This window comes from Necator americanus, chromosome III (assembly GCF_031761385.1).
Source record: "Necator americanus strain Aroian chromosome III, whole genome shotgun sequence".
Classification (NCBI taxonomy): Eukaryota; Metazoa; Nematoda; class Chromadorea; order Rhabditida; family Ancylostomatidae; genus Necator; species Necator americanus.
Genome location: NC_087373.1, coordinates 32163191 through 32186633, shown reverse-complemented (window position 1 = coordinate 32186633; position 23443 = coordinate 32163191). Strand labels below are relative to the sequence as shown.

The window sequence follows — 23443 nt, the reverse complement described above, 5'->3', positions numbered from 1 at the left end:
CATATTTTACCCTGGATGTAAAGGAATATCATGGCAATTTTCGTTCACAAAGATACAAATCATTCTTCAGCATCCACCCCGATACATAAATTACTCTCTAAGCCAGCATTCAACGGATGCCAACAAAAAACAGTGGATATTATTGAATACATTATTAGAAGAAAAAAAAACAGCGGTTTCGCCTCTGTTCCAACTGCTGCCTACACTACGCGTTTCCAGAGCGTACGCAAATGCACCGCAACTACACTCGTGATTCATGTCGTTTTGTCCGACTATAGATCAAATCAAGATCGAGCTAATTGTGCAAGTCCAATCCGATAATCCCGGGTCATCTCTCATAAAACATTCTCCGCTATGTCAAAACGTAGGAAGGAACACTGGAGATGTATAGTCGGGTCAAAACGACCTTAAGCACGGACAGTTTCGTAAGCGGCAGCGCTCGAAGCGGTGCGGTGGAGATCTTACACGATCACAACCGCTACGCCCTTCCGCGCCGCTTCGAGCGCAGCCGCTTACGCAACTAACCGTGCTTCATGTTGTTTTGACTCAATCATATATATGTGTTGTAAAACCAAAGTTCTGAAATATTTGGTGCATTTGTACAATCCCAATGACGCGTGCGATCTTGAATGCTCGAATGGCTTGATATCGATCAAGAATGATCGCGCCACACTCAGAGCTAAACCACTCATACCGCCACCAATGAGTAAAAGCAGTATATCGAAATTGACGGGTTTGCTGGACTTTCGGTTGGAAGCGGTCAATTCCCCTTAGTCGTTCTGGAAAAACGGCGTGGGAATCGCCTTAGTTCCTATTGCGTACGTTAGAACGCGCCACCTTTGAAAGGCCACTGAGGAGACCTCATTAATCTTCGCTTAGGCTGTCCGCAGAGTTCACGTCCGCGCGGGCAACCTTAGTTGCAGATGTGACGAGCGTACAAAGATGGTGCGGAGGTGGACGGGTTTCAGGCGGATAATGCTTATGCGGGGTCGTAGAGAGGGAAGAGGGTGATTCCGTTCACTTCTCCTTGTATCAGTGTAAACGGAAAACCACGGGACGCTGTTTCTTATGACGTCCTCTATTGCAGCGTGCCAGCTTTGCGCCCTCCCGCCTGCGATTCGTTGATTCGTTCGTTCGTTCGTTGGCTCGTCGGACGAATCGCAGGCAAGGTGGGGCGCAAAGGTTGCGCATTGCAACAAAAGTCGTCGTAAGAAACAGTGATCCGGGGCCGTTCACACTGATACATGGAGAGATGAACGGAATCATCCTCTTCGCCACAATCTACGACCCCGTAGAGGCATTACCCGCCTGAAACCCGTACGACCTCAGTTTCGTTACACGTTAGACCCACTCCAATTTTCAGGACGATTAGGGGAATTCAGAGTTATACTTGTAATCTACAACCCCGACTCTACATTGTCCCAAAGGGACTTCAAGATCGTCAACTTCGTGATATGCTGCCATTAAGATTTCCTTCGAAAGAACTCGACTACATGAATATTCGAGCACCCGAAAAGTGCCGCTGTTCAAACATACAGCTGTTGGCAATGTTATAACAAGTTCGGGTACATGGACCATGAAATGAACCACTTAGGATACAATTGTAGGCTTACAGGTAAAGTAATGTACCCGGCCATTCGAATATTTGAATACTCGACATTCGATATTGATAGTCGAACGTTCAAAAGCATGGCGTATTCCTGCGTGATTTGTGTTCTTACACATGTGCACGGTACAATTGACGCTTAAAACGACCGTCCCCTTGCATTGGGCAACCCGGATTGTTGGGGTTATGATGATTCTTATTGTACCTTTACAAGACGTAGAACACTTGGATTTCAAAGTTGTTGTCATCCTCATGCTCTTTGACTTTTCTAATGCTTTTTCTTCTTCTTTATGCCTCCAAAACATCTTTCTGAAGTTTTATCCCGCTGCTTTCTTATTTAATTTCCTTTTGGAGATTCCTGTTTATTTAAAAGCGTTGATCTCTTTAGCATGTAGTTATTTCAGAGTATAAAAATGATGGAAGTTGACATTCCTCCAGCGGAAATAAACTTACCTTGGGTGGAGAAATATCGACCTGAATCCCTAAAGGATATGGTATCCCACGAGGAAATCATCAGGACACGTTAGTTTTTTTTTAACATTTTCTCAAGTCAACAGGTGATTTTGCTTCTATCTTCATTCATATCCACTTATTTTCAGTCACTCGTTTTATGACAAATGACAATCTACCTCACCTATTGTTCTATGGTCCTCCTGGAACAGGAAAAACAAGTTCTATACTAGCCCTTGTGAACACAATGTATACGCCAAAACAACGAAAATCTATGGTACTCGAACTTAACGCGTCCGATGATAGAGGTATTGGTGTCGTCAGGTACGCGTTTAATTTCTCACATTCATTTCTTATAAATATCTAGGGAATTTTTGCTTTTCAAAATTCTAGCCTTAGCGGTTGCCGTTTCAAATGAAATCCGTTTTTTTTAAGTTAGAGCTTTATTCAGAGAAGAGATCATTACATTCGCACAAACGAAGTCTCTTCACTTAGACAAAGCAAGTTCTACAACTCTTAAATTTGTTATTTTGGATGAAGCTGATGCAATGACGAAAGATGCACAAAATGCGCTTAGACGGTTATATTTTTCGGCTTCGATACACTAGGACTATTATAAAAGCAGCGTTTTTCAGGGTTATTGAGAAGTACACAGCTAACGTGCGCTTTTGTATAATTTGCAATTATCTTTCTTCCATTATCCCCGCTATTCAGTCCAGGTCAGTTTTCTTTGTTAACATTACAAAGGTTACTTTGGATTTTCGAACCAGTTCACGTGGATTCGAATTCAGGTGCACTCGGTTTCGCTTTGCGCCGTTATCCCCGGAGCATATCTTTCCGAAGCTCGAATACGTCGTACGTATGGATTGGCTCTAAATTTCTAGATTTTTTCTGCGTCCTATCGACAATACAATTTCAGATTGAGCAGGAAAAACTGACAGTGACGGATAGCGGCAAGGAGGCTCTTCTCAAATTGTCAGGCGGTGACATGCGTCGGGTTCTGAATATTTTGCAGGTCCGTTCTTTTGTGTTTTCGCTACTTAATCTCTTTCTTTTTTCTGGTTATTCAACACTGCGATTCTAGAGTGCCTCAATGGCTTTTCCAACAATTGACGAAACTAGTGTTTACCAATGTGTTGGACAACCTACTCCCAAGCACATAGAAATGTTGCTACAAATTTTGATGAACGACACTTTCTCGTCTGCTTGCCGAAGTGAGTTGCACTTTTTTTGTTCTCGCATTTAGATTGTCTTTTAGTTCCTACGCTGATTGCTACTTTTTTTGAAACATACTTATTTGCAATGTTTTTTTTTTGTCTGATAGTTCAAAGAAAGACCGATGTAGTGGACAAAACGAATTTTAAAGAAGTTGTTACAGCTCTGTATCCCTTATAGCACTCAGACCCTCTTCCAGATAATATCGCATAACGACACATTGCGTTATGGCCTAATAAACCACAGGGATCATGACCGTGTTTGTTATTGATCGTTGTATTGCTATGGAACTCCTTGAACGAGGAAAATGGTTCGGTGGATCAGAAAGAGGGGCCCTTGATGTTACGTTTTCTGATGTTAACCGTACTTAAATGAACAGTGCCATTCGAAAGAGAAAATTGGGTTGAAAAAAGGAAAAGCCTAGGTCGTTGTATGGTTTTTCTTGTGTTTTTGTGTAAAGTTTTTTTTTTGTTTAAAAATCTCCTCTAAATGTTAGTTTACTGTTACTATCAAATCAACTTCTTTTCCAGAGTTGCAACAACATTGTGGTGGCGAAGGTTTCGCTCTCGTGGATGTCATCTCTCGATTACATGATCTTATATTTCAACTGGATCTTCCAGCAAACGTAAGATTAATGTCGCAAAACTTATCTAAACATCATTTCAGTCCAATCCTGTCTTGTACTTTCGTATTCCGTTCTTGTTTGTTGGAATAAGAAATCTTATGAATTTTACAGCAAGAAATGCTATATTTTGCTCAATTTCTCTACCACCTGTTGAGAACTGAAATATACCCTTAGAGAGTATCTTTACAACAACACGTCTGAGAACTATTAATCTTTATCCTATTTGCTGTCTACATTCACAGTTTCTGAAATCTTATCACGGGATTTTTGTTGGTTTTGAAGGGATCATTTTTCCTTTTGTTGGAAATCGTTTTAAGGGTTTTGTTCAGACTCTATAGATTTTGGGGAAATCAATTATTTTTGGAATACTTTTTGCTTGATCATCATCGTTTTAGGTCATCATATGTTTGATTAGTGCACTTGCGGACACTGAACAACGTTTAGCCGTTGGAGCCTCCGATAAAATACAAATTGGAGGAATAGTTGCAGCATTTATTCGCGCTCGAAAGCTCATCAAGGAAGCTGCTAAACGATAGTACTGATATCCTTTATTTCTTGGACATTTTTCTCTTTCTCAGTGCTCTTTTCCGAATGCTCTTCCGAGAAGCCTTGTTCGTTTTCGTTTTGTTTTTCTATTAACAGGATCTCTTAAACGCTTTTTTTCACGAACATTATTTACAGTTTCGGTCTCGAATATTACAACCAGATGTTACCGCAACTTTTTTTCTTTTTTACTTTCTTGAAACAGTTTTAATAACGCTGCTTCTTCCACATACACCTGACGGATGTACGTGAATGTGCGGGTGTTTTTATAAGCACGGTGTACCATCTTTTAATATGTTTTCACTTTTCTACTTTCTCTTGCAAATTCGGTTGTTGTCCTTCTGTTTATTACCGTTTCCTTTTCAATAAATCCTCTGCAACGAGTTATCACGGTTGGTCGTCTGAAGTTGTTTTTCATTATATTTTTGTAGCCTTCAAATATGTTCATTCTTTCTAAACCGTCGTTCAGGCATATCCTGTGTTTGGATACCTGCTAGTACTAAGGCACTATGCAGAATAGCAATCCTATGGGAAATCCTGTAAGTTTTCTTTTCTATTATTTTGCTCTATCATATACGTACGTTGGTTCATCATTCTTCCAAACACATCTGTCGTTCATTTCTTCCAAGTTTCTAGTTCTGAATATCCTAGAATATGCCACCAGGTGCTTATGCCCCACCAAATCAAGGTCAGCTGCACCAGCAGCAACCAGGGATGGGCTACTATGGACAGCCAGGACCAGGGCAACCACAACAACCGCCGATGACTATGCCTGGACAGCAAATGATGAGTGAGTATTTTCCTGAAACTGTGTCATGAGTATTTCTTATGTTTATTACATGTTCATCGAATAATCCAAACAGAAAGTTCTACTTTTGCTCAATTTAAGTGGGAAGCGGCTCTTCTGGAATGTCTATGGGGTATCAGAGTGGTGTGCCACCAATGATGCAGCAACAGCCTGTACAACCTGCACCACAACCTTCAATGATGCAACAAGCCATGTTTGGGGCTCAAGGAGCTATGGGTGGGTGTTCTTTGGAGTGTTATGTTGATGTTCTAAGAATTTCAACGTTGCTGCGCCCGCTTCTCTTTTTAGCATCGGTTTCTCGTCCTTATTCTGGACCTACCACTTCTGCTCAAGGAGGCTTTTCTACCGCATCATCCATTCCAGTAGGAATGGGCGGAGTGCAGACGCAAGGACCGCCGCAGACTTATTCCGGACAACAGCAACAACCGCAAAATCAACAACAACAGGCTGCTTCAGGATTCGTTGGACAACAGCAGCCTTCTTGTCCGCCTGCTCAGCAAGGTTATGCGTATTCTCATGGGTTAGTTATCAAGTTTTTGATCTACCTCTGAGCACAGTTAGAAATCAGTGGGCTTTGCTCTGTTGCCCTTTTTCCACCGACCTCAGTGTTCCTCTTATAAATGACGGCTTCAGGCTCGTCGCATTCAACTCGGGTATGTTGGGGTCGATTGCTTGTAAGGTGTAAGGCTCGAGTAAGATAAACGATCTAACAGCACTCGAGTGATTGAAAAAAAAAGAAAATGGTTTTGAGTAGTGTACAAAAAAATGTGTTCTAGCAGCATTTAGCATGTTGAATGATGTAATTTTAACACATGATTGCTTTTTCTAGAACAGCCGCAGCTCCTGCTTTTTCTGGAAGTTCTGGTCCTCCAGCCTCGGCGCATCCTACCGCCACCGCTGCAGCTCATTCGATGGGTCTTCAAAGTGCCCCTAAACAGGTAAAGATTCTGCTTTATTCTTTAAAAAATGTGCGTGATAAAGCACTGTAGAATTCGTATTTAGGACACGAAAAAGCCGCTTAATCCTCCACCTTATTCTCCTCAGATATTGGAGCATCTAGACCAGTTCTCTGTGGGAACACTAACAGTAATTGGAAGAGAACTGGTTAGCGAGCTCACAACAAGGTTTGACGGCCTCTTGCGCTTCTCACGCCTTGTTGTCACTTGCTTTTTTTGTTCTCAGAACCCATAGCCTCTGTATGTCGCTCAAAGCAGTTTCGGAAAGGAAGCCACCTATGGCAGGCGATCCGGAGCAATTGCTGGAGTACTGCCAAATGTTAATGGATAAGCTCGTAGAAATAAGGTTGATTTCAAAGAAATAGTTTTCCTATTGCTCGCTTCCTCTATAGTTTGATTCCTGCAGATTACGAATAGAGAAGAAAGTAGGGAGTAAACGACTCAATACAACTGATTACATCAAGAGAATGAGCGATATGACGCCGCCTGTTGATGATGCACCCTTGGAACTAAGAGAGAAAAGACAGTTATTTGAAGAAAACAGGTAATAGATTGCACATTACAGTTTACAAAAGCTCTGTGTAACGAACTACTGAGGAAATGTTATTTAAGAACAAAATTATGTACTCTCAACAACGATCTGAAGATGTTGGATTGGATGGCGAGTGTGACAGATCCAAGTCTTTTGAAGAAAGTCGATAAGATGGCTACTTCAGCAAGGGAACGGGAGTAATTTCCATGTTTTCTCTTTCCAGAATCTTTCCATCACCTTCTCCATTTGGCGTTTATCAGTTTTCTATTTTCCCGAGTGATCTCTGTTTCCACGTTATTTTGTTGCCGAAATAAACTAATAACATTTGCTATCTTCTTGAACTTGTATTGGTTGCAACAACCAACGGGAATTCGGTACTGCTGAAAGTTATGAAGGTGTTCTCTCTTTTTTGTTCAATTACAGAGTCTCATTTTTCTCTTTGATTTTCTCTGATCTTCTCTTGCCTCCTTTGCAATCGGCTAATCAATCCTTTATTTCTTATTCGCTTGTATTTTTGGAAAGTGTAATCTAACGCACGACTCCTTCACAACAGAGAGAAGCTATCTGCAATTTTGACTGCGATAGTATTTATTTGAGGTATGGGTGGTCAATCATACAATGATGCTTAATAGAGCTCTGCTCTTCTATTTCCATTTATCGACAAAATACATAGTCGAACAAATCCCTGTTTGCACCTTTGAACTCTGGACACTCTGGTAAAAATATGAAATTCAATTACTCATACCGTTTAAATAAGTGTCTGTCCAACATTTCTCATTTAATCCGGATTTCTTTCAATCTTCCATTGGTTAAACGAGGTGTCACATATTTCAACACTCTCCGTGCCACATGTTCCGTGCCAATCTACCGCATTGTTACGCGCTTACTGTATTCTTGGGATTCCTACTACCAACTGTTCGTGCTAATCAGCGCATCTGAATGACAGTAAACTCGGTGGTAGATTTTCTGCATAAATTTTCGTTCCTCTTTCTATCACCTCAACTTTGTCACCGTAATGTGAGCACTCTGATGTGCGTGAAATTCCTGAAAGTTCCTGAAATCTTCAAATCTCATGATGGACCTTACTTATGGTAGGGTCAAAACGACATGAAGCACGGTGCAGCTGCATAAGCGGCTGCGCTCGAAGCGGTACGGTGGAACACAACAGTTAGGATCGAGTGGAAACCCGTGCTAGAAGTTTTCATCACCGCAATGGTCCCACCTTTCATCACCCAGCCGATTTCATCCGGTTTCTCGACCGAGTCGCATGGAACGCAGTCGCTTACGGAACTGCACCGTGCTTCAAGTCGTTTTGGCCCGCCTATACATCAATTCAGGTTTTGGAATCCACTAGCTCTTTGAATCCACTTTATTTATTTTATAATCAGTTGCCAAAAAAACTGAACTGCTTTGTTGATTATGACAAGCTTCGTTTAATCCGCTACACATCGCATCGAATCTTTCATGATACGAAAAAGCATCTAATCAATATCGAGTCGTTGAAGTCTCTTCAGTCCACCACCAGCATCACATCTAATTCATAGACCTTTTTGGTAGTTTTTGTGTTTGGCTGTGAGCGAACCAGATCTAATAAGATACGATTTTGTTGTTTGGCTCTGATTGTCTGATTTGTCTACAGTGTTTGTCTGTAGAATTCCCTTGCCCTATGATTACTTTCTCGATGAATATTATTCACTTCTCCTCCGAAGGACCCCCCACCCCTCCCGTTCTTTCGAGAATCTCTTCATTTCTTCTTCAAAATTGTGATGATATAGTACTAATCCGCGAGCACTTTCTATTTTACGCAAGGAAATTGGATAAACGAGCGATTGCGAGCGATCGTTCAATTCCTTCTGAGATTCTTCGTGAAAGATATGGCAGGTTTCAAACTCATATTTTAAAGCTCTTCAGTTCAGTTCTCAATCGATTTCGAGATAAAATTTTTCCCGGTAGCACTCACACCACCTCACTACGTCTAAAACACAGCCGACTTCGCACATTTTTCAGAATACCTGCTATCCCGAACTCCCTATAGTTGGTAGAATATTGAAGTTGAGCAGTTTTTACGCAAACAATGAAGTCTAAAGAGGAGTAACAGAAGGAAATGATTATCGAATAGCAGAATGAGGGGGAACCTTTTACACCCAGAGTCATACAGCTCTTGTTTGGCCAATAGTATGCAGGGGAAGCGCCTCGTGCATAATTGTTATGTTATTTCAATAATTCGGCATTTTTCATTCCTGGTTTCATAACGGTTTTTTTCAGGGAATATCTAATCTCACAATTAGTATCAGTGTTGCTTGCGTTGGTTTTCAATAGTATACCTCTGAACATCACTTACATTCTTTCTAACACGTATTTTGAAACCATGAACACGAGACGTCGTCAACACCGCTCTCTCTTTTTCTCTCTTTAGTCATCTAACTTTTTTTTTATTCGTGCGCCCCTTCGTCCAATATTTGCATTTTTAATTATTCACCAACCTATTGAAAATATAATTCCATCGTTTTCTCTTTTTGTCAGAAAATGCCGAAGACATCCATATTTAAAACTCGGGTATCCACCGAGATGCTGATTGGCAAAGTGGTGAAACTCAGCAACATCGGCATTGAACACGTCCCATGTGCTCAAGTGAGTAATCCTGTATTTACACCGAATTGTCCTGATACAGATAATGCTTGTTCAGGTTAGATGCAGTATGAATGAATTTAACATTTATTTGAAGAAATATTTTGCGCGATCATTCGAATTTTGGGCATTAGATAAGTAAGATTTGGTAATTTTCTTTCTCTTTTACTCAATTGCTACCTTTCTATTTATAATTGTGAATTCATACGCTTCGGACACTTTCAGACAATCGAAGGTAGACTTAGGTGACACCGTGTTGATTCGAAGAATTGGAATGGATGAGAGACCAACCACTACCGTAGCTCATACTGTCGACCGAGTAGTATTTAAATATGGTGAGTTTAAGTTCATTCATACACTGTTCGTGTTTCTGCTAGATATTTACCAGAACTCTTACGTAGGGAATCCTTAAAATTATTTTCTGGGTGACTTCTCTTCTTTTTTTTCTGGACATATCTTTTTCTTTCTTATTCAGTCATTCATGATGTCGCAAAATCTTAACGTGATCAGAAATGTTAGTGTACTTTCAATGAGTACCATGAGTAATCCTATGAAATGAGTGCTACGAGTAATCCTATGTACTGCTTCTTTTTTGGTCGTATGTTTGTTTACCGTTGTATTTACAAAATTAGGACAGCTGTCGGCATTGCTTTCGGTGTAGCAACTAGTATGGAAATAGGAGTTATTTTACTGAGCGAAAAAAAGATCGTTGAGATTGATGAATCGTTGCGTACATTTCTTTTACCATCCTTGTTGTCCTGTTCGTCAAAGCATCCAACAGAGCTGCCCTGATCGATGCGATCTACTGACACATCGGCTAGCACTGCTTGTGAATCGCAGGATATTGCACATGACAAAAACTACAGGCGCTCAACCGGAGCAATCGTTTCTCCAGTATATTTTTTCTCGATGACAAATGTTATCCCACCTTTGTTCCCGTTTTTTGGTCCATACCGCATCGTTATTTTTTCAGGTAATATTGTCGATCCTGTCACTGGAAAGAGAGTTATAAAGGACGAATTTTCTGATGAGATTGAACTGAAGAAGAAACTCATTGGAGAAATCGTTGATGCACCACTTGAACAAGTGAGGTTTTTTCGTGAAGTTTTTTTTTCTTGACTTTAGCATCGCCAACAATTTTGCCAGCGTAACCGACGTGCGCATTTGTGATAACAATTATACTATTCGTTGGAGTGTCACAAATTAATGTGTATTTTCAGGACGCTTTGTTGTTTGACGAACGGCGAGCTGTTCAGCGTCAGATATTGGAGGAGAAAAAGTCCAGCCTTGAAGAAGAGAAATCTGATGTGTAATTGAGTCTTATTTGTTTACATGTAGCTTTTTCTGTTAGTTTTGCTAGGATAATTTACATTGTTATGTCTTGTTCAATTTGCTTAGGAGTTTTGTACAGATCCCATTATTTGTTGGAATATAAAGCCTATGAATGGACAAACTCGACATATTTCTAGCTGAATTAGTCTGGAAGCACTATTTTGTGACCATTTCATATATCCTTGTTTTTTCTGATACAAATAATCCCATTCTATATAGCCGATATTCTTTCTATTCCCCTCTCAGTTAACTATGGACACGGAAGATTTATCGAAAGCACGATTTGTGGAAGTACACAGCTATCTAGAAGAGCGAGCTGCTCAAGTAGCTGATCTCCTTCAGGTTAGTGTAGATTTTAACAATAATCATCGTTGTTTTTTATTTGCACTCTTAGATTCTCTTTGCTTAAATTTCAGGTAGTGGACAACTCTAATCTTGTATCAGGTGAAGTCACGAAAGGTCCCCGAACTGCTGCGCAGCGTCTTCCACGACACATGAGGAGGTACATATTTTTCTTCTCGCGTTTTATTTTGGGAATCTCATGTCATACTGACGTTGACCCTTTTAAACGCAGCATACCAAGAATCTTTCGTTGTGGGTAGTCCGCTAGGAAAGCTAGGGATGGGGTTGTAGATTGATTCGATCGTTTAGATTGTTTGAGACTGTTCCGCTCATCTATCTCCTATCGTCGTGAAAAACACGGAATTGGACGACGCCGTTTTTTTCACGATGATTTCAGCTGCACCGCGTCACCCTTGTGCACGCATCGCATATAACTGCGAGCGGTCGAAGATTAGTGATGTCTTCTTACTCTTCAAATGAAACCAATTAATAGGGTGCAGAGGGGGATCGTAGCGTGTACAGAGAGGCACGTTCTAACGTACCTCACATCAACCAAAGCGGTAACTACGCCGTTTTTTAACGAAAAGTAGGGAGAGACGAGCAGGACCACCCCGTTTCGCAATCTACAACTTATCTTTAGCCTTTCTCATGGATTCTCTCACCAGGTCTGATTCGTGGTATACATACTTCGAGGCAGCAGTCTTGCATCGTCTTTAAAAACCAAATATTCCCTTTTCGTTGCTAGTCGAAAAGCTTGCTTTGTGTGTCACCTGGGAAAGAAGTTTGCGCGACACGTTTCAGCTCTGTCGCATTCTGTCATTGCCTTTCTTTTATGCCGAGTTTTCTTTCCTTGTGGCTTTTTTGCATATCTTTCTTGTAATGCACGGAAACCTGTTTTCTTCACGATGCTAAATTTGTTTTGTCTAGTATACCAATTACAAAAAACTTTTTTTTACTGTACTACAACATTCTTTTTATTTCACGATGATTTCGGCAACTCAGTGCAGCAGTAAAGGCTTTTTTTATAATCTCAGATTTCTGCAATTTAAACTTCAGACGTGCTATGGCTTATGATGTTCGCCGATTCCCAAAAGGTCTGCGAAAATTTGCAGCGCCATTTGTAGCTCTTTCTAAGCATAAAAAGAAGCCGCCTAGCCGATACTTTCGTAGGAGGTCCAGGAATTTGCTACTGGTGAGGATTTTGATTTTTTTATCTATGTCCTAACTGTATTCGCCAATCCTGTCAGAGACTTTCTTTCCGAAATTCAGAACTACATCAGAAGGCAGCGTCGGATGGTTTGGCTAGAAACACATATATGGCATGCAAAACGTTTCCATGTTATAGATAGGTTTGCACTGTTTTTGTCAAAAGAGCCACAAAATAGACCGCGATGACTAATCGCTATGTCTATGACTAATCGTTTCCAGATGGGGATATCGACTTCCTGATCGAAGTTTTCAACGAAATTTCCGTCCGTGCTATCGGGATTCCATCAGACATTGCACAGTTCGCGATAAAAGTTATCTCAGTTGTATACTTGTGAGTTTTACTGGATATTCGAAGTTTTTCTTCCCGTTCACTATGTAGAACCTTGTAATTTTCGTTCCAGATTTCTCATAATAATCAAGAAGAGCTCATTTCTTTGTTAAACCCGATGTGCGTGAATGCAGTAGGTCCAACATTTGCGTTTAAGAGTGGCTTAAACGGACTTTATGAGGTACGTTAATGAGTACAGTTTAACTTCTTTAATTTTTCTTTCAAGTCTTTTCTACAGGTTTATGCTTCATTCGAAACTAGTGTACAACCGCCGCATACGAGCGTTTTTTCTTCCCTCATTGTAAAATACTTCTTGTCGGGGATTCTTTGAGGATGAAAAGCTCGGTCGTTTCGGCGGGAATAAACAACCTTATTTCTAGCGATTACTTTGAGCACGTTGCACACTGAAAAAAACTTCATTGCATTTTCTTGAGGCAATCAGTTTAACACATCAGCCTCCTCTCTGTTTCTCAAGGAGTTCTTTTCAGTTACGCCTTCTTGTACGTATTCAATTAATAATGTTGTTTTGTCTCTTTGCATATTATCCACAAATAATGGTGAACGTGTGCCTTATAGATAGCCACCCATCTCTATCATCCAGGACAATTCCCTAACGGTTTTATTGGACCTTCTCGATTTCAGTGGAGCAGAGAGGGGTTGGTTATTGCTGCTGTTCAAACAATATTTATTACGATTCAGATCGATAATTGAACCACTTTAGTGACACGTTTTATTTGACTTTGTGGATCCATCCTTCATTTCGTGATGAGGTGTTAAAGGTGATTATGGAACTGTTAGAGCTTGTGGAGGAAGAACAAACAGACGGAGAAATGGTACCAAACAAGAATTAGTACTGAACTTTGTCCCAATCTTCGAGAGCTCAATTCTTAGCTTTTTTTAGTTGCAGTCCTCTTCGTTTCCCAAAACTGTGGAGGAATGGCGGCTAAGCAAAATACGAATACACACGGATAGTTGGGTCGGAAAAAGTGGAGTTCGGGTATCCTTTTCCCCCTATTCTATAAGTTTCTGCTATTTGTGACTTAGTTTGTTTCATTTTCCTATATTAAGGTTCAAAATTTATGCGACCAGCTGGTGAGATTTCGTCTTTACGGTCCTTTAGCGCTTGCTGTGGTCTCTGATGCTTTGAAACTGGTTGAAGATGTGGAACCACCGCAGTTCAGGTAGGCGTCAGTGCTATGCTAGTCGGCATACGATTTCTTCACATTGTTGCACACTTGTCAGTGAAAATCACGATGAATGGCGCACGTCAATCGCATCGTTCCATCCTGGAACCATTGTTGACGGATCAGTTTTTTCGCTACTCGTAGAAGATCCTAGAATATCGCGGCCAAGTGTCAAACAGGTCAGTTTGTTGTTACTTCCGCTCTGCTCCCTTTCATTTTCCGTTTCTTTCTCTTTTTTTGAAAGTGTTGGTAACTTTCTCGAAGCAGCGTCAGTCATCTAGATTCCCGCTTCTGGTGGTTCTGAAAGCTCCATAGAGACTCGTGTTGTTCCTCAAGGCATCTTTTGGAATAAAGGCAAAAGAATTCAAGCTTTAGCTGACAGGTCCTAGATTTTAGAGTTCATTTTTCAGCTGCTGATTGATTTCTTTGTAGAACTTCACATTTTATATTTATGCTAACTTTTTTCAGGATGAGTGATTCTGATTTGAACAAGCTCAAAGGAAAATCTCTTGGACAAATAAAGGAGACACCAGCTAAGGTAGTTGGTTTTATTATATCAATTTAGATTCTCCATCTTCTTCTCGTACTCCAATTCCATCATCTTCCAAACTTTTCTTTTGTGTAGGGGCCAACCTCGCTTGTACTTTTTTTTTTACAAATGTAAGCAGGCGCAATACTAGAGGGGAAGTAATTCAACGTTAGCTGATCTAAAGACTACAGCTGACTGTACTGTCATAAACTTTTGTAGATAGAGAGATGGTCTTCTACGAGACCTGTTTGAACGGAATCTCATTCAGTGTTTTGCCTTTGCGATCTCGTTAACTCCACATAGTATGTGGGATATTTCTGCGTTTTTGTATCCATTAACGCGTGTGTGGCACTAATGAAGAAAATGGCGTCGCAGTGGGACATTTCGTTCCGTCTTGTTCCAAGGATTTACTTCCTGTTCCATGTCTACTATCAGATTATTTTTAATCTAAGCTGACATCCAAGTCATGTACAAGTTCAAATTCTACGGTTAATTCGATCTTATCACCATCTGAACATTTCTGAAAACACCTTTTTTTAAATAAAAGAGGTTATGTGTTTTTTTAATCTTTTGTTTGGGAAGCCGAACACTTCTTCATTATTACCCTTGTTCATTGTGCTTGAATCCTCCCAAAAAAAAGATCATACGCATGCAACTATTGAACCAGCTTGCACATTAGGCTATTGTTTCATTCGTGACGGTGCCGTTTAACCTTGCCATGCATTTCATTGGTCGCCCGCCTTAGTACTTTTCAAAATCCGATTTTTCATGTCATTTCATCTCAACAATCTCTTTCGTCCTCTTTTCAGTACCTTTGAGTTCTCATATATTTCATCTGAGCGATATTCGTCTGCTTGCGCCAATTCGCGATTCTCTAGATGTACCCGATTTAGCCCAAGTGGTTGTTTATGTGCGAATGTCTCTCTGTTTCACAAAAAAGTAGGACATTTTTTCAAAGATCCTTCTATCCACTCTTTCATCTTTTCTATCACCTGTTGTTTCCTTCGTTTTTTTTTCACGTGCTGTGCTTTATTGCTTTCGTCACTCGAAGACGAAGATTGGCGCGAATTAGCGAAGTTTGTACTTCCGCCTAGATTCAGTGTTTAAGTCGAGCGATTCGAGTTGGCTGCTCTGTTTCTCTGCCTTAGAGCTGCTTTTTTTTCTAACGATCCAGTCTCCACACAAATTCAGCTGCACACATCTTTTATGAACTATATGTTGAACCAGATTAATCATACTTCTCGTGCTTAGCATCTTCTCATTCAAGAAGAACTTCTTCGCTTCGTCGTTCAAATATACTTATTTATCTATTAAGCCACAAATTATTTGAAGAAATTTTACAGAGTAACGCGTTTTTGGAATGTTTCTAATTTTGCTGCAAAATTTTCCATTATTAACATTTTTCGTTCTGATTATATAGTTTTGGTGATATTTTCCCTAAAGACTGAGCGGGCTAGTTTGTTTCCTCATGGCTAAACTCTCTGCCTCATTCCTCGTGTGATCACTAATAAGTATGGCATATTACTGTATCATTTTTTTATCGCTTGCAGATCCCTGTTCTTGTTGTGATTCGAAACGGAGGATCAGGACGAAGTGATACATTATCTGGATGCGAACTAATCGCTCCATGTGGATTCGGCATGTATACAAATTTAATTATGTGTGTTCGATGTTCTGTGAAACAATTTTTTTATTCGTTATTTCCTAGGAGTGGACTTTTGGGTAGCCCTACAGCTGCGAACGGCGCGTGCTTCTGGCTGGCGCGATGATCTCACCGCTCATTTGGAAGCGTCGCGGCTATGTTTTCCGACGGATGTGATTGATTGTCAAGCAGGGAGTGAGGATATTAAACGGATGCAGGTGGAACATGAGGTAAAATAGTGTTCTTTCTCTTGTGAATTGGAATATTTTGTTTGATTTCATTTGGCGTGGCTAGATGTCAACTAATTCTAGGTTCAATATGAGAAACGACCACATAACAGACGTGTTCAATATTGGAGGAAAATGTCTGTCAAGTATCCGTTCTCATTCGAGTACGCCGAACTTCTCAATGATTGGTTGAAGGCTAAGGTTCTTTTACGTTCCCATTTCTTTTCCAAATGTTAGCTCATTCATTCCTTCCATGTGGTTTTATTAAGGGAAAGAACACAGCCGAACAACCGTATGTCTTACGAGATCGCCGTGCTCTCCTGTCTCTTTCAAAGTGGATGCAGGGTAAAGCAAATCTCCCAGGTTTGTAAAATGCTTTTTTTTTCATTGTTTGTCACGTACCTTTATTATTCTGATAACTGGTGGAAATATCCGGGAAAGTTCTTGTCTCGTTTCATTATATTCTATTAGCTATGTTTTGTCAAATAGTTGCCTCCTCCGTTTTCCAAGTGAAGTGTGCTATGACATATGATCCTAGTAAATGCTGGGGTTTTCGAGTTAGAACTATTCTCTTGAGCGGCGCTATTGATAGACATAGAAAAAAGGGAAAAAAGTAGAGAACGTGAGGTTGCATGTGGTGAGATGTGCTTTTTGTCCAGTAGTTGCGACATTTTTCATGGAGAAGCGTTTTAAAGGAAATAGTTTGAGAGTGCCAAAGTAATCATGTTTTGAGCTGGAACTATTTCAGCTCTCTTGGGTTTAAATACTCACTAGCTTTAGGTGATTCATTATAATTATGGAACATACTATACTAGTGTATACTGTATAACTTGTACTATACTATACTATACTATACTATACGATTAGAGCAGGTGTGGCGCAATCACTAAGAGGTTCGGTTGTGACTGCAGCGTTTTATGGTTCAAAATCGGCCTGGTGCCAACCAAGTCTTCCATCCAACATAGATAATTTGCTGTCAAACTCGTTTAGGAGGTTAAAAGCACTAACTTGATAATTGGTTGGCACCCACAAGTCATTGTATAGCCATTGAACACACGTTACAAAACCTCAACGATTAGGAATTGCAGTAAAAGGCGTGGGCGCATTCCCATAGGGATTGATCAACACGGTGTTCTTTATAGTTTGCCCTTTATACACTATGTTTACATTATTAATTTGTGGATACCCGCTCTCGAAATTGATTTTTCTCTCCTTTTTTGTTTTTTTTTTATTATATTAAGAAAATTGGTTTGAGTCCCCTTCTCTTCTCTTGTGGTTATAACGAATGAAATATGCTTAGGTTTTCTTGAATAATAATGATATGGTGAAACCGTCCATAGGAACTGTTGTGTCGTTTATCGAAATACATATTTGAGGTTATTTCTATCGTTTTTCTCCACCACTGACTCACGTTTCATTCGCGTCTCACGCTTTTTGAATAGTTCCATATTCTTCACGAAGTAAACTAGTTTTTAATGGACTTAATCTGGTGCTGCCCTTTTCTTCTTTTATATTTGTTCGTCTAGTCAATACATAGATTATTCTCATAGGAGTGTAGACTCATATTCTGGAAAATTATCAAAATAGAAAATGTGTCTCCAATCCTATGAAAATAATCCATGTATTGACTGGATGTTGTTTTCGTAATTTCTTCTTTAATTCTTTACTTACTGTTTTATCTTTCTTTCTCTTTCATTTTCCTTCATTTTCTACTACTTGTGCATTCTGTACGTTAGATTTCCCCGCGTTTTCTCGATATTTAGCATCAAAGGTGAAAAAAACCAGTAAAAAGTACTTTTGAGGCAATTAGGAGCACAGAACAGTTCCCACACAGAAACAACCTAGTTTTTAGTAGATTTTTGATATTTACAAGTCACATTGCTTCCACATTTTCACGAACTGTGGACTTTCATTCCAGAGGAGCTAGATCTTTTTATCCCGTTTAAAAGGATTTTCCCCTCTTCATCCAGAATCTTATCGTTTTTCCCAAACTTTTTTATTTGTTCGGAACACGTTTTAATTGCTATGTAGAATGCTCAAGCTGCATGGAGAAGATAACATTGAAGATTGTATTACTTAAATTGAAGGTTATTTTCGTAAAAGAATTTCACATAAGTGTATGATTAATCTTACTATAGTTCCATAGATTCCTTTTTTAAATTAAGCTCATATAGTGCTGTTTTTTTTTAGATGTTACACCTGAATGCGTAACATTTTTCAATTGTCTCTGACTCGAACTTCCGAAAATGTGATTGCTTTCTACATATATCTTGTATTGCGTATACTTATTAATTAAGCCATATTAGCCAAGGATAACAAGAGAAAATAGCACAAGAAACGAATAAATTGTCTTCATCTGCAAAGTGTCCATGTTTGATTGCATACTTTCTATCGTTTGAAAGAAGGTTTTTTCTAAACTTCGGCTTCAAAACCATCAGCATTTGCGATGACTTTTCAATGTAGGATTCTATGCATATGTTATTATACGAAATTAATTCTTTCTAATGTCCATCCACGAAACAATGCTCTTTGGTGTTTATCACATGCTGTTCGCCTGAATTATGCGTTGAAGCTGTTTTATTCGTATTCGTAGTACTATATTCGATTCATATTTATTCGATTATTTATTATTATATCAGAAAATAGTTTCATATTACAATTTTTTGAAGTTTGGAAATTTTTTTAACGCTGGAATTTTAAAATTTTCCAAAATTGTTTATTTGTTAAAGTTTATTTCACGTTCTTCGCGCTACCAAATGACTACTGAGACCTTATCTATGAACTATTGAGTGAGATAATTGAGATTTTTTTTATAGTTCAAGGGCACATTGAAGAAAATTTTGAAGAGTACATAAAGGTGTGGATAAGGTATTGAAGATTGTGCACACCTATTCGAAGACCATCTGCACGAAGAATCGTAAAATTCAGGCAAGGTCTTTGAATGAGTGTATTCCATGTTCTTCATTTATTTCGAGCATAACTTGATCTCTTTTAGTATGTCTAATTCTTCTACTGAGCTATTCTTTTTCCCTTATAAGAAAGTAGTAATTATTCTTCCTAAATTTTTCCCATTACTTTTCTTCTTTGATGTGATCCTTCCAAGCTGGATTCGTTTTTCTGCTTCTGGGAGCCGCTTGTATAGTCCAGTTGAAGAAACCGGTCCTACTTACTTCCAGGTCTTCCAGAATACTTTAGTACTTCCAAGTGTATCACTTATTTAAACTTATTGTACTATGCTGCTTATTTCCCATGAGAAGGCAAGTATTGATCGAAATGTTTTATTTTGTACAGTAAGAAAAATTGGCATAATATGGCAGAAAGATCTTTTGGAGTCGTGCAGTAATTATTTACTGTCGGACGTTGTTGGTGAGTGAACCACCAACGACGGGAGCACCAGCGGGAGCTCCACCCTGAAATTTTGTAGGTTTTGATTTTTTAATTTTTTTTGTGGAAGAACGGTAAATCTGGTGAATAGCATTTCTTTTACCTTATTGCTTCCCCAACCGTAGTAAGCATATCCTGGATAGCTGAGTCCAGAGTAGAGGCCACCATAGTAACCAGCATACGATGGGTAGTATGAAGCATATCCGGGGTAAGAAGCATATCCGTACCATTGAGCGTCGATCTGTTGAGCCAGAACGCAAGCGATAGCGACGAAGAGAAGGCTGTAAAATTGGCGGTTAGCTTTGAGTTTGTTCCATAAAAAAGAAGGAACTATTATTGGAGAACGTACGCTTTGAAGAACATTGTGAATCGGAGTCGGTTGATGTTGGAGCAGCTTCAACGGCAGCTTTTATACGGAAAAATCTATTTGACATCTTCTTTTAGGCAATATTGGGTTAACGCGGCACGTCTTTTTGCATACTAGTTTCTACCCTCAGGCATAGTGCGAACTGTTTGAATTGTGGCGTTGATCCACTCAGTCTTCGACCTTGAGTCAACAACAGCGGAAGGGGTTTCACGCATAGAAACTTGTTGTTTGCATGTGCGCGAGGATGAACGCTAGTGAAATGAATCGTTGAAACTATCGTTGATGTATTCGATAAACATTATGGAACAGTTGAATATATCCATAACCTAGATAAACAGATTTATTCTGTGTAGTTATCCATAGTTTAGTTGAATATTCGTGGAATGATCGAGATTAAGAGTGTTCCACTAATTCAATTCTCGTCTAAAATCATGTAAGTACAAACAAATTATTTAAGTTGAAACCAGTTTCAAAAATAGGTTTCGCTGTACTTTCTATTATGGTTTAGTGGTTTTGTTTCACTTTTTCTTCTCTAAAAGCCTTGCACTAAAATTGTTACACTTTGCTCATATTCTTGCTTTTTTTCAAACACTTTTTTTTTAAAGTTACTGTTTTGATTTTGACCTTGAGGTAGCTTGAGATAATCGTACCGGCTAGGCAATCAAAGTTTCTCACCGATTTTGATAATTATTGCCGTGATAAAACAAGTACCTAGCGCAAATATCTCATTTAGAAAAATTAATAACTACACTCATATTTGGAGGAAAAATTTGGTATTTCTGAACTATGTTTTGCGATTTATTTCTGTAAATTTCATCATTTTGATGAGGTCACTCTTTATCAAAAGCTCATGATGTCGTGCTCCATATTTAATGGGTCCCGTTGGTCATTCGTAACGAAAGATATTGACTAACATCAGGAAAAGGATCTCGTGACGACAGTTACTAGTGGACAGGTGCCCTCAGAAGCCTCTTCAACTCTACTACTAAAATATTCTACGTGTTCTTTCTAAAATACCCTACATATTATCGTACTCTCCTGATGACACCCTCAAAATGGTAGCCTTTTTAACTAGTCCAAAAGACATTTGTTTGGCCTTTATTTTAGCAGGTCAGTAGTGATGATACCGAATAAATGTTTATTTATTTATTTATTTATTTATTTATTTATTCCATTCTGTTAATTCGCTCATCTCGTTCCCTTACCTACTAATTTCTGACAAGCTATCTAGCGCATATAACTTATGAATTTTATTTTTTTTTAAATGTTTTATGAAAGTTTATTTTTTGTATGTGTTTTGTAATTTTTGCAATTTAAATCCTAACAAAGAGCTCTACCACAATACAAGACTCGTTTTTGACACTTTTGGATCAGAGAAGAGAGAGTTTCTGCTAAACTGTTTTAAGCTCTTCAACAAATTCTACGTAGTATGGTCGTTGTTGCCATTTTTAAGAGGTTTTAAGTTTATTTAGTGCTGGATAGACATATAATTGCAGTGTAGGTGTAGAAGCAACCTTTTCTGTAATAATCCCATCTTTTTCGAAGTGTAAAGGTGTGCATAAACAAGAACGAGTAGCTAAAAACAGGTTATGTCAGAAAATGTTAGTGAAAATAAAAGGAATCCTACTGCTCCAAAAAGTTGCAGTTTGTTAGCTACTAGTTAGCGTTTTCTCGAAGATTTGCGGTATTTGCCTTATAAGTTTGCACTATTTCTATTTACATGGTTTTTTTTTTCCTAAACGAATTGGTTTGCAGACGATTTCTTCAACACGCACTTTCGTTCCTTGGTTCCAGTGGAACTGCAATGCTTAGCGCGAGGAAAACCTAGGCGATATGGACTTGTTTGTCTTCCTACGGCGGATGACATGATTAAGGTATATTTTGCCAAGTTTATAGTTTTGGGATTTTTTTTACCCCCATTTATTTCTTATGTTCCAGAAACCTTTGCATAACTATTCTATTTTGAAGGTGAAAAATCGTCACAAAACTGGTCCAACAATAATTGTGCAGCCACCGAGAGATGGGAAGCGGCAGGAAGATTCCGCTCCTATGGATGTGGAAGTACGTAGCTGTTGCTGTGATTTGCTCTTTTCATAGAAGCTTTTCAATTTCTGTCCGAGTTTTTCTTTCAGCAACCAAACACCGTAAAACAAGATATTTGGAAAGATACAGTGTCCATAGATCAGTCTACGCGTGAAAAACCAATTTCATTGAAGGAATTGTTTCCTGACACGAAGGTGGTTGACAGGTAATTTTTTTCTTGTTTTCTGCTTATCCTATCCTTACCACAATGAAACAGTCTTATTTTTGATTTTTATGGATTATTATCATATTTTTGTTATTGCACGTTTATTCTACTGGTCTTCAAAGTCCATCGTTCATTTCCAGTCCAATTTAATCCATGTTACTATTATTTTTCTCTACTTCTCGATTTCTGTAGTCTATATCAAATATGAGATAGCTTTGCTCGCTTTCTTTCTCGCTAACTGTAGGAGTAGTGTTCTAGTTTCAAATCTCCTTCTCCCTTTCCTTTTTCATTGTTTGGTGTTGTATCTCGGTAGTTCTTTAATTTTACAGTATCTGATTTCCAGAGCTATGAAACGGAAAATAATAAATCGAAAGAAAAGAGAAAATGCTAAGCGGAGGCGTGAAAATAGGGAGGAGCGACTCAAGGAATGGAATGCGGAAAAAGAAGAAAAAGAAAAAGTTTCATACAGAGAATCAGCAAACAGGTTATTTCACTTGTTATTTTTTTCAATGTGTCTGTTATCAATCAATTAATTTGCTGCCAATTTGACCATTGTTGCAAAACAATTTTATACTTAGGAGAATTTTCTTAAGATAGATAAAAAGAATTTTCTTAAGATAAACGAACTTAATATGCAAATGTTATTTTAAAAGATTTGTACTAGTAGAGCTTAATTGAGCGCTTAAGAATCACGAAACTTACGAAAATTCTTCTGGTTTTTCCTAAATTATTATGTATTACTTGATTTTTTATTCAATGTGCGCACAAGTTTCTCGTTTTTCGGCATTTTCAGTCTTTGCTCTCGTGTTTTTTCGTGTATACTGTCTTTTTTTTTTGGGCTTTTTTTTTTTGAAAATGTGTCTCAGTTTATTTTCACTTATTTAGACTTATAATTGGACGAGTGGTTCGAGGCGATTTCTCTTTTTACTCAGCATCTGGCAAAGCTTTGTCCTATGTGCCGTTATGTGTTCTTGGGGATATTCGGAGCAAAGGAAATGTTGTTTTGCTTCGGAATTCCACATCGAGATATTACCACCCAGCCAAACTAAGCATTTTATGCAATCAATTAGAAATCTAAGCAGCTATCTCATTTGTTGGAATATGATCTTTTTGTTACGTTTGTTTAATTTTTCAGCATCAGTTGTTTTTTGTTGTTGTTAGTAAATCAGTTATTTCAAGTGCTTCACTTGTTATTGCGAAGTTTGTTCGCTCCATGTACTACTTCTCCAGTTCTCTTAAGAGATCGTCTTAAGAGATTTCTTTATTTTTTTTCACTATAATCCCTAGC

General features: G+C 38.8%; 4 protein-coding genes across 6 annotated transcripts; all 4 read left to right on the top strand.

The window, feature by feature from the left end:
• Positions 1–975: 975 nt before the first annotated feature.
• On the top strand, positions 976–4432 carry RB195_011667 (uncharacterized protein; the record flags this gene model as incomplete). Of its 2 annotated transcripts, XM_064193194.1 has the most annotated exons (11): positions 976–1007; positions 1088–1169; positions 2011–2128; positions 2206–2380; positions 2508–2636; positions 2692–2775; positions 2848–2911; positions 2976–3071; positions 3141–3270; positions 3802–3896; positions 4292–4432. In XM_064193194.1, the coding sequence occupies 11 exons, from the start codon at positions 976–978 to the stop codon at positions 4430–4432; spliced, it is 1146 nt and encodes a 381-aa protein (XP_064050777.1). The 2 variants fall into 2 exon arrangements, with proteins under 2 accessions (XP_064050777.1, XP_013297532.2); XM_013442078.2 differs by lacking the exons at positions 976–1007; positions 1088–1169 and having other exon boundaries at positions 2020–2128.
• Positions 4433–4948: 516 nt separating this feature from the next.
• RB195_011666 (uncharacterized protein) lies at positions 4949–6936 on the top strand (the record flags this gene model as incomplete). Its single annotated transcript, XM_064193193.1, has 9 exons — positions 4949–4978; positions 5091–5229; positions 5329–5463; positions 5536–5767; positions 6077–6185; positions 6250–6371; positions 6430–6549; positions 6610–6747; positions 6816–6936. 9 exons carry the CDS (start codon positions 4949–4951, stop codon positions 6934–6936), a joined length of 1146 nt encoding a protein of 381 aa, XP_064050776.1.
• A 2325-nt stretch (positions 6937–9261) lies between these two features.
• Positions 9262–10676, top strand: RB195_011665 (uncharacterized protein; the record flags this gene model as incomplete). The annotated part of the gene is made up of 5 exons (XM_013442080.2): positions 9262–9366; positions 9422–9501; positions 9589–9698; positions 10337–10449; positions 10584–10676. 5 exons carry the CDS (start codon positions 9262–9264, stop codon positions 10674–10676), a joined length of 501 nt encoding a protein of 166 aa, XP_013297534.2.
• Positions 10677–10947: 271 nt separating this feature from the next.
• Positions 10948–23233, top strand: RB195_011664 (uncharacterized protein; the record flags this gene model as incomplete). Of its 2 annotated transcripts, none has more annotated exons than XM_064193192.1 (22): positions 10948–11037; positions 11112–11197; positions 12094–12229; positions 12307–12386; positions 12466–12577; positions 12648–12755; positions 13151–13230; positions 13296–13407; positions 13482–13571; positions 13643–13755; positions 13817–13937; positions 14040–14140; positions 14227–14296; positions 15838–15925; positions 15996–16159; positions 16241–16357; positions 16426–16519; positions 21663–21781; positions 21876–21968; positions 22040–22155; positions 22499–22639; positions 23041–23233. In XM_064193192.1, 22 exons carry the CDS (start codon positions 10948–10950, stop codon positions 23231–23233), a joined length of 2424 nt encoding a protein of 807 aa, XP_064050774.1. The 2 variants fall into 2 exon arrangements, with proteins under 2 accessions (XP_064050774.1, XP_064050775.1); XM_064193191.1 differs by having other exon boundaries at positions 13476–13571.
• Positions 23234–23443: the final 210 nt, after the last annotated feature.